This window comes from Zeus faber, assembly GCF_960531495.2.
Source record: "Zeus faber genome assembly, chromosome: 18".
In the NCBI taxonomy this organism is placed as follows: domain Eukaryota; kingdom Metazoa; phylum Chordata; class Actinopteri; order Zeiformes; family Zeidae; genus Zeus; species Zeus faber.
In genome coordinates, this window is record NC_137210.1 from 26,917,354 (window position 1) to 26,928,196 (window position 10,843).

General features: G+C 51.8%; 1 protein-coding gene across 1 annotated transcript in view; it reads right to left on the reverse strand.

The window, feature by feature from the left end:
* Positions 1–5,258: 5,258 nt before the first annotated feature.
* efnb2a (ephrin-B2a) overlaps positions 5,259–10,843 on the reverse strand; it is a 29,894-nt gene continuing 24,309 nt past the window's right edge. Inside the window, exons 3-5 of the mRNA XM_080019329.1 lie at positions 9,142–9,234; positions 7,917–8,033; positions 5,259–5,685 (exon numbers count right to left, since the gene is read on the reverse strand). Coding sequence (XP_079875455.1) covers positions 5,273–5,685; positions 7,917–8,033; positions 9,142–9,234 — 623 coding nt within the window. The 3' untranslated portion in view covers positions 5,259–5,272. The remainder of the gene's footprint in view (positions 5,686–7,916; positions 8,034–9,141; positions 9,235–10,843) is intronic.

A 10,843-nucleotide genomic window follows, 5' to 3' on the forward strand; every position in this document is an offset into this window, starting at 1 on the left:
GGTCAAAAGTGTCCCACATCCGTCAAAATAGTAAGAGATATGTACCATACTCTGCATTTCCCCAAAACAGGTTCCCATGGCACATTCTGCTTGTAACTCTTTCTAGTTCAAGGTGGATGGTAGATGATAGAGGGTAGAAGGTAGAAGGTAGATGGGAGAAAGTAGTCGGTAGAAGGTGGATGGTGGATGGTGGATGGTAGAAGGTAGACGGAAGAAGGTAGAAGGTGGATGGTAGAAGGTAAAAGGTAGATGGTAGAAGGTAGAAGGTGGATGGTAGAAGGTGTATGGCAGAAGAGAGAAGGTGGATGGTAGAAGGTGGATGGTAGAAGGTGGCTGGTAGAAGGTAGATAGCACAAGGTGGATGGTAGAAGGTAGAAGGTGAATGGTAGAAGGTGGATGGTAGAAGGTGGATGGTAGAAGGTAGAAGGTGGATGCTAGAAGGTGGATGGCAGGTTGCAGAGTGTAGCAGAGCATAAATTATCAATGAACGCTCCTTGTCATCACAGCGATGTGGCTTTAGTGCTGAAAGCTTTCTCTGGCTCCCTGTCTTCCTTCACCGCTGGGTGTGAAAGGCTTGTTGTGCCGGGGCGGCAAAGCAGCGCACACAGACAGCGTGTCCATAGGAAAAACATTTTATTGAAAAACATTTTCAGTTTGTAACAGACTGGTGGAATGTGTGTCATTTTTCCTCACTTTTCGTTTTCTCTTAAATTTTTGAATGCTGAAACCACTTTTTTTTCCACGGCCTGGCCATCTCATACTGCAACGGGCTGTGGGGGAGGCGGGGTCGGGGATGGGGGGCGGTTACCATGACGATCGAACGAAAGAAGGGAGAAAAACCGGGGGTTGGGTCGACAAAACAAACAACGCAATCATAATACTGTGTAACTTACAAACTGGACAGAAATAAAATCGTTAAACAGAACCAAGAGAAACAAAAAAATTCTAATTCAATAAATATTTATGGTACACACTTATGGCACAAATATGCAGCAGTCGGTTTGGCAACTTTTCTCCCGTTATTTTCTACTTTTTTTTTTTTTAACCAAATTACCATGGAAACAGTGCAAAAGGGGGGGGGGTGTGTGGTGGCGGTGGGAGGACAGGGGGGCGTTCCAACGAGCGCTAGCTAAAATACATAGCAAAAAATTCAAATTTTATACAAAACATCTTACTTTTATTTAAGTTGATACAAAAATGTTGTTTTTTATTGGGTTTCCGGTCAATATTTACACAAGCTATTTACCAAAAAAGTAGTACGCTCTGGTTTGTATTTTTAGTTTTACTGAAGTTTGGTGTATTCCCGTCTTTTTTCCCGCACTTTTTTTCCGGCGGTTTTTCTGCGATTTTTTTGTTTTACTTTCCTAAAAAGGTGAATAAGGCTATTGTAACAACCCAGGATCCATATACAATACAAACATTAATGTATTTACAGATTTCTTTACCTACAGAAGTACGGTGCAAAAGAATGTTTTCGTCTTCACTGAGTCGAGTGACCGAGGGTTGACCATACGAGCGAAGGCATCTTCCAGAGGCCTGAGGTGCTTCTCCCAGCCCCGCGCCCCAAAAAAACCCCACCAGGAAACCCCACCCCACCCCACCCCACGCAGAGGGCCGGCGGGCGGGGCCTCACGGCTAGGAAAAGGACGCCAGATTTAAAATAAACTAAATAAGATTGTCATTTCTCTGCCGTAGTCAAGATAGCAACTAAAACAGCCATTTTTCTTTCTTTGTATGTGGTTTGTTTTTATATATATATTTATATATATATATATATATATACACACATATATATATATATATATATAGTCGTTTGTTAATACCTGTCCAGGTGTGGTACATTTCTCTATGTTTTTCTTATTTTTCACAGTTTACCTTTGTACTACGGCACATAGTTAAAAATAAAAAGAAATGGTTAAAGTAATACTCAGAGAAGGAAAGAGAAGCAGACAGCAGGCTCGTGTGACGTTCTTTGCTGAGTTTTGTGTCGTTCCGTTTCGTCGTAACATCTCAGTGGTTTAAGAACACTTTCCATTGGTGTTTTTTTATCTTTTTGTTTAGGTTTTTTTTTTTGTTGTTTTGTTTTCCTCAGGATTGATTTAAAAAAATAAATAAAAATTGCATATTTGCAAGATTTTGTAGCCTCTCAGAGGCACAAACCTCGGACCATACAAGGCTTGGCTTTTTCGGTGAAATTTGAATATTCTTTAATGATCGAATGGCGATGGGTTGTGGCGCGTTTTACTCTTTAGCGATGAGCAGGTGGACAATGTTTGGGATGTTTGTTTGTTTGTTTGTTTTTTTGGCCTAAGTCACAATCGAGTCGTAAGTGTTCCCCAAGCCAAAGGTAACAACGAAATATGATTTTAACTGATAACGCTGATTTACCGTTATATAACACTTGAGGAGGTACACGCTGAGTGCACGCACACACACACACACACACACACACACACACACACACACACACACACACACACACACACACACACACGCAAACACACGCACACTCACGGATAAAAACATGTAGGATGTGGGTGAGGGGGCTCAAGGGCACTGTGTGTTCATGGGAATCTGCCTTTGGGAGATGCTACAGAAGGACCCCTAAAGGACCCAGGCCCCCAGGACCCCAACGGACCCAGGACGCTCGGAACTGGGACCCCAAAATCCCAGGAACCTGGACCCCAAAAGGACTGAGGATCCCAGAATCCAGGACCCCTAAAGGTTCCGGAACCAAGGACCCCAGAAGGACCAAGGATCCCAGAGGCCAGGACCCCAAAAGTACCCGGGCTTATGCGTCGGGTCAGGGGGCGGCCCCGCAACTTGGGTCAGTAAAGAGTTTATGAAAATATGAAAATATGGGATTGGATGTGTGGGTCAAAGAGATATCAAATAATCAAAAACCTAACTTGCATAATGTGCACTTATACCATAATATATTAACGTTACTTCTTCCTCTTCCTCCTCCTCCTACAACCTGCCTGACAACACCTGTGCTCTATGTGTCTATCATAAATAAATTCTGCTTTCATTGTTTTTTAATCTTTTTTTTCACGATTTTAACGTTGTTTCCTTAATGTACATCTATTTGTTTGCAGGAAAAAAGAAATGGAAACTCCAAAACAGACAAAACGGAAACGCTGATGAAGACTGAGAAACACAAGCAGCGACTGCGGTGTAACCAGGTGTCCCTGTGCTTTTTTTGCCTTTTTTAGTTATTTCATTTTAGAGCGAATGGGGGGAGCACCGGCCGCTCTGGTGGGGGCCCTTTTCTTTGTCTTTCTATTCTTCTTATTTTATTTTATCTTTATTTTTTTAAATCGGGTGCAGGGGGGGCCCCGGAGCCCCCCCCCCCCCCGCGGCGGCGGTTCCAGTACCTAGAGCGGGGCCCCGCTCCACGCCAACGCGGCCCCGAGGCGAGCTGGACCTCTTATTGCCCCGGACGCTTCTCCTGCTCAAGAGCAAAAGGAAAGGCTGAGCGGCTCATGGCCCCGCCCGCCCCCATCCAGCTGTACCCTCCGCAGGATCCAGCTGCTTCCCTGTTCCCAACATCACTCTCTCTCTCTCTCTCTCTCTCTCTCTCTCCCTCCCTCTCTCTCTCCGTGGACTGACGCCACCGAGGCGGAGGTTTCGGAGCGAAGGGGGGGGGGGTTAAAAGTGCTGCTCTATTTAATATCAAAGTCCTCCGTCCTTTCCCAGAAGCCACCTGGGCAGACCCCCGTCCGCGGAGGAGCCGGCGACGCCGAATTAACCAAAGGAAGAAGAAAAGAAGAAGAAGGAAGGAAAAAAATTAAAAAAATAACCTTGCCGTCGCTTTTCTCTCCCTCCGCCCCCTCGCCGCCGCTACGCCCGACGCCCGGGTCACACGCTGTGAGTCCGTCACAACCACGTCACGGGGGGGGGGGGAGGACACGAATGCCACTGTTACTAAGCCAGGGAATGGATGGAAAGCGACATGGCCCAAAACAGTAAATGTTGACGTCACATGAGAAGGTGTGTGTGTGTGTGTGTGTGTGTGTGTGTGTGTGTTTCTTTAAACCTTCAAGTAACATCTGAGATGGAAAGAATGTTTTGCTCATAAAGTAAAAATGTTTTCTTTTTTTTTTTCCGTTTAAAACAGGATGGAGGGTGGGATGTGGGGGGGGGGTTGTTTTTTTTTTGCGTCCGCGACAGAACCCAAACCCAAAAGTCCACAGTGACCAGCGAGGTCTGGGGCCCGTTCCCCCCCGGGGCTGGGATGGTGTGTGTTTCATGTGTATGTGCGTGTGGTGCTGGGTGGTGTTTTTTTTTTGGGGGGGGGGGGGGGCGGACACAGAGGGGTTCGACAGGGCTTTGAAAGCGGGCGATCTCTCCGTCAGTCCCAATCCCAGTCCCCGAAAAGAGTCCCGGAGAGGAGGATCGCTCCACCTTTCGGCCTCCATCCCATCGGTTAATCCTCAGAGTCTCTCTCGGCGCGTGACGGGTGCTGGTGGGGTTGGCAGCGGGTTCGGGCGGCCATCTTGCGACACCGGGAGTTCGAGCTCGCCCCGCCAGCCTCCCCCCCCCCCGATCGTCCCGCACGTCCTCCTCGTCGCCGCTGCTTCTTCCTCAAAGTCTCTATAGCTCCGGGTTTCCCACCGGGAGTCTTTCTTTGGGGGCGTGGCAGACTCCGCCCTTCCAGCTTTCCTTTCACTCCCGGAAATAATCCGACGTCCACTTCCGCGCGTCCGTCTCGTCCCAAAGGACACATATCACACGAGCCCGCAGCGATGGATTCCAAGAGTCCAGAAGGGCGAGCTTGGGGCGGAGACCGCGCCCCCCTTTAAACCCCTCCCAGGTTGGCAGAGGCGGCGGCAGCTTTTCTCCCCAAAACAGCCTTTTCAACCCACCGCCCGTCCTTGGTGACGTCCGGGGGAAAAGGCCAAAAAAAACAAAAAAAACACCACGGGATTCAAACGACAGCGATCACTAAAACGTCAGAGGGGAGGAGGCGAGGGGGGGGGGGCGGGCGAGCGAATGAGGGGCGGAGCGTGAGAGAGAGAGAGAGAGAGAGAGAGAGAGAGAGAGAGAGAGAGAGGGAGGGAGGGAGGGAGAGAAAGGGAGAGAGCGACGAACTCCAACGGGGGGCGTCTGGCGACCGAGGCCGAGGCCTTCACGACGAAAGCGTTTGAAACCGCCCGTTGGGCCCCAGGGGTCGTCCCTCCAAGAAGTCTCTCCTGGACCGCCGTGCGCGGGGAGCCAGGGGGGTGTTTTTTTTGGGCGTTTGGCGGCTGGGGGGGGGGGCGTGGTGGTCTCAGACCTTGTAGTAGATGTTGGCGGGGCTCTGTGGAGGCATCTCCTGCACGATGTACACCGGGTGTCCATAGTCCCCGCTCACCTTCTCGTAGTGCGGGCAGAACACGCTGTCGGCAGTCCTGAGCGGGATGATGATGTCGCTGGGCTCCGAGCCGTTGTTGTTGCCGCCGCGCTTGGGCGTGGCCAGAGTGCTGAGCGACAGCGTGGCGGCGTGCTGCGGCGAGTGTTTGCGGTGCCGCCGCCGGTACTTGAGCAGGAGCAGCACCAGCATGATGATGATGATGACGAAGATGACGCTGCCCGAGGCGATGCCGGCGTACAGCGCCACCTCCGAGCCGATCAGGCTGGACGACTTGCCGCCGGGGCCGCCGCCACTGCCGCCGGCGCCCTCGCCCTCCCGCGGGGACACGCCTGGAGGGTGGGAAAAGGGGGGAGGGGGAAAAAGGGGGGAGTCGGTGAGCGATCTGGGGTGCACGAGAGTGAGTGACTGACCTAAGCCCAACCCCGAGAAGCAGAAGGAACCTCCCCAAACAACAGATCAAAGAGGTTTAAATGGGTTTAAATAGGTGTGAATGGGTGTAATGGGTGTACATGGGTGTACATGGGTGTACATGGGTGTGAATATGTTTAAATATGTGTAAATAGGTGTGAATAGGTATTAAAAAGTGTAAATAGGTGTAAGTGGGTGTAAATGGGTGCTAATAGGTGTAACTAGGTGTACATAGGTGTAAATAGGTGTGAATGGGTTAGAATCTCTTTTTTCCTGCTGTAGTTTCACTCCTTAGACGCTCTGCGTGTCCTTGAAAGGTTCTAAAGGGTCACGTTCAGAACCCTTTGGAACCTTGACAGGAACGCTCCTCTGTTTCACAGGCAAGACACGCCCTCAATTACCACAGCAGTAGTAGTAGTATTCTTGTAGTAGTAGTCTCAGGATTATTGTCGTAGTAGTAGTAGTAGTTTTGAAGTAGTAGTAGTAGTATTGTAGTAGTAGTATTGTAATAGTAGCTGTAGCAGTAGAAGTAGTAGTAGTAGTAGTATTGTAGTAATAATATTCTTGTAGTAGTAATAGCAGGATTATTGTAGTAGTAGTAGTATTGAAGGAGTAGCTGTCGCTATAGCAGTAGTATTGAAGTAGTAGTAGTAGTAGTATTGTAGTAATAATATTCTTGTAGTAGTAATAGCAGGATTATTGTAGTAGTAGTAGTATTGAAGGAGTAGCTGTCGCTATAGCAGTAGTATTGAAGTAGTAGTAGTAGTATTTTAGTAGTAGTACTGTAGTAGTAGTAGTAGGCTCCATGAGGGGTCGGGTTCTGACTCCATGAGGCTTCACAGTGAAGGTGGCTCTGGATCCGGCCCCTTCACACGAGGGAGCGAGGGCAGAACCGGGAGGTACAGCCAAATGGCACTGACATGAATTGCATTTTAAATAAGGGAACTTCATTTCCCAACGATAGTGGCAGATAAATAGGAAGTGGGGGGAGGCGGGGGGGTGGGGGTGGGGGTGGAGGAGGCGGATAGCAACGTCATGGAGACCCATGCATTATGAACGGCGCGCTGCGCCCCGCGGAGCCGGCGGTGCCCATCCAGAGCCGAAGGAGGGCGGGCCTGTCCCACCTCCTTCCCTGGGCAGCTGTCCGCTGGCTCTATCCCTACCCCCTACCAACCACCACCACCCAACACCACCGCCACTCAGCGCCACCGCCACCCAACGCCACCACCACTCCGCCCCACCGGCCTGAAAAGTGCTGTAGCCACCGTGGGGGGTGGGGGGGCTGTGCGATGGCAGGGAGCCCAAAGCAGGAGAACCTTCCGTTGTTTTACAAGGGGATTACGCCGCCTCAGACACCCGTACGCTGCCGCCCTCCACCCGCCCTCCACCCGCGGAGGGAGGGAGGGATGAGCCACAATAAAAAAATAAGATTTGGAGAGGTGGATGGACACGAGGCGCTGATGACAGCGGGCGCGGTGCCAACAACTAAAGGGAATTGGGAATGAAAACAGAAATAGGGGCTTTGACCGTGGCCTTGGCAGAACCAGAACCAGAACCAGAACCAGAATCAGAACCAGAACCAGAACCAGAACCAGAACCAGAACCAGGACGAGGACGAGGACCAGGACCAGGAGCAGAGCCCGGTTCGGGGTGGCGGCGCTATGTAGGTCAGCGGCGGTTGGAGGACTTTTTGGAGGTACTTCAATGCTTCCTCGGCCCGCTTGGGGTCCGGACAGTGGGGGCCACGGTTTCGGGGGCCGTTAAAAGACGGATCCTTCTCCCAGACGGGAAAGGTCGCGGGCCGAGGAACAAGTAACCGGGAGGAGTCCAGCTCCGATCCCTGGAGACGCCGGAGCTTTTATGGGCAACATTCAATTACCGCCCGATGAATCACTGACCTTTCCGTCCACGCACACACACACACACACACACACACACACACACACACACACACACACACACACACACAGACACACACACACAGGCACACACACACGTACCCGCGCACGCACACGCACACCCACTTCACTTCCTTGTCACTTAGTACCATCTGATTTTCATGATCCCATGGCTCAAATGCCACCGCTGGTTTCAGTAAACCCCCCCCCCCCGCTCAATGAGGGTGGTGGGGGTGGAGGTGCCTCCTTCTCACCTGGCTTCTCTATCACTTCGTTATCTGGTTTGTTGTCGGGGTCCTTGGTCTCCGGGTGCTTGGGCGGGTAGGGCAGCCTGGTGGGGTTGTCTTTGGGTGAAAAGGTGTCGGTGGCATCTGGAAAAAAGAGGCAACAGGAAATGAACCAAGACTTTACTTCTGAGCTCCGTGCTGTCTACGCGTGTGTGTGTGTCTGTGTGTCTGTGTGTGTGTGTGTGTGTGTGTGTGTGTGTGTGTGTGTGTGTGTGTGCGTGTATTTTCTCTCGCGTTCCACCTTCAAATATTCATATTTTTGGGGAATTCCGTTTTTTTTCCCGTCCTCTCTCTCCTCAGAGGATTCAAACGGTGACTTGACGTAAACAACATGAAATAAATAAATAAATTGTAATTCATTCATTTATTTAAATGTGTTTTTCTTATAGAATCCAATTTAAAAAAATGAAATATATGTTTTTGAAGACAAAATAAACAACGAAACACCATCTCTTCTTCTTCTTCTTCTTCTTCTTCTTCTTCTTCTTCTTCTTCTTCTTCTTCTTCTTCTTCTTCTTCTTCTTCTTCCTCTTCTTCTCTTTCTTCTCTCTTTCCCACTCGGCTGATTAATTCCTCCGCCCTTCAGTGCAGTTGCTTCCGCGTTGGACCTCTGTCGACGAGCTGTGTGTGGCGTCAGGAAACTGATTCACCAATAATCACTGATATAATTAAGGAATGAGGAGGAGATGCTGCACGGAGGACAGCGGCCATTTTGTGTGTGTGTGTGTGTGTGTGTGTGTGTGTGTGTGTGGACAAGCACATTTTGTGCAGCAGCAGTGTGCAGGTGCATGGCTTCCAATATTACGTTTTTACGCCTTTAAATCATTAGCTCATGTGCAGATGGCCCTGCATGAGTGTGTGTGTGTGTGTGTGTGTGTGTGTGTGTGTGTGTGTGTGTGCGTGTGTGTGTGTGTGCGTGCGTTTTGTGACTGTGCGCGTGCGCGTGTGCACGTGCATGTGTGTTTGCTTGGCTGCCTTGTGCTTCCGCCACATTACTTCTGTTGGCCCCTCTCGGCCCCAGGTGTCACGGAGACGATGGAGCCTCCTGCGACCTGATTATAGCGTATGCTCACCACCGCCCCGTGCGCGCTCCCCGTGCGCGCTCCCCGTGCGCGCTGCAGAGTCATGGCGGCCGTTATCATGCCCCCCGCCCGCAGGACGTATAAGAGGACGGGACCCGGACAGTACTCACGTTGTCCCACTTTCATGACGATCTTCATGGACCTGGTCTTGCACACTCCGCCCTCCTGGTTGTCGATGCCGTCCATGGTCCCGTTAGACGTTGCTGCAGAACACAAGGGGAACGGGGGGGGGGGAGAGGGGGTTTTAGGATGGTTGCTGCCGTTGCTGACGCTCAAGCCGGAGTCATAACTCCTCCGCTCTTCACAGAGTCAAGCGCCGCCCGCTACGCTTGACCTGAGCACCGCCCAAGTACTCCCCGTGCCCAAAGACGATGAGCCGGAGTGCTCGCGATGGCGGTATTCCTAACTGGGCTGACGGGCCCCGTGAAGCCGTTAAGGAGGAGCGTGGGCGGGGTCGAGTGGGGATCAGGTAGAAAGAGAGAGAGAGAGAGAGAGAGAGAGAGAGAGAGAGAGAGAGAGAGAGAGAGAGAGAGACAATGACAAGGAGCGATAGGCCAAGGTGTCGATGGCGGCGGCCATCTTGCCAAGTTGCGGGAAATCCAGTGGAGGTTTATCGCACATTAGTGCTAATGACACTCCAGAGAGTAGCAGCGGGTTATTAAAGAACACACTCCAGGATTTTAAAAGCACTCAAACACTTCCATCCATAAACCAGCCCCGCCCCCACCCACCACCCCCTCCGCCAAAAGGAAAAAAGAACAACAAAAAAACAAAAACGCGCCGTAGGACAAACAGGGGGAAGGAAGTTTCCCTAAAAGAAAACACTTGAAAAATCGGAGGTACATAAACGAGGCGGGGATTTAAAGAAGACGAGGGCTTTTCGGGTTGTTGTCTTCCAGGCGGAGCAGACGGAGCAGATGAAACGTGGCTCAGAGGTGGAGACGCCGCATGCTGGCAGACGCTCTGCGCTGAACGCTGCGTTTAAAGAGGCGGCGGCAGATGTCGGCAGCAGAGGCAACGGGACGTCCCGGGCGCGGTCGTGCGTCCCCTGGGTCCCCTGGGTCCCCTGGGTCCCCTGGGTCCCCTGGGTACCCTGGGTCCACGTCCCCTGGGTCCACTGGGTCTCGTTTGGGTTGTGGAGGGACTCGCAAGGAAGGGAAGGTTTCGCGCCGGTTTCGTCCCGGTGTGACAAGCATAGCGGCAAAGACGGGCCTCGCGCTAACTGTGTTAGCCCACAGCATGGCCGCAGAGGGGTTCAGCTAGCCTAGCTCCCGGGAAATGAAGGGAAATCCACCTTTGGCATCGCAAAAACCGAGACGCCGCGACTTTTGAACGTATTGACCCGTTCGTTTGAACCGGTGTAAGAGGGTAAAAAAATAATAAAAATGGAATCAGCTAATTTTCCGGCTGCGTGGCGCTACTGCCCCCGGTGGCGGAGGGCGGGACAGCGGGTGTGGCGGCCAGGCGAGGGAAGGACGGAGGGAGGGAACGGAGGGGAGCAGGGGGGGGTTGATCGGCTGGTGAGGCGAGGGGGGGGGTGGGTGGGGTAATGTGGTCTATCAGGTCAGTAACACAGGGGCTAACGAGTTGCCGGGACTTAGCGGCTTGGCTTCCTGCCAGCGCCCGGTGGCCCACATTCACTCCCAATACCTCCCCCCCTCGTCCCTCCCTCCCTCCCTCCCTCTCTCTCGTCCCTCCTCCTCCTTCCATCTCTCCACCTTTCTTCCCCCTCCCTCTCCCTCTCTCTCTCTCTCTCTCTCTCGTTCCCCTTCGCCCCCTTTTTCTCCGCTCTCTTCATCCACCCTGGCCTTT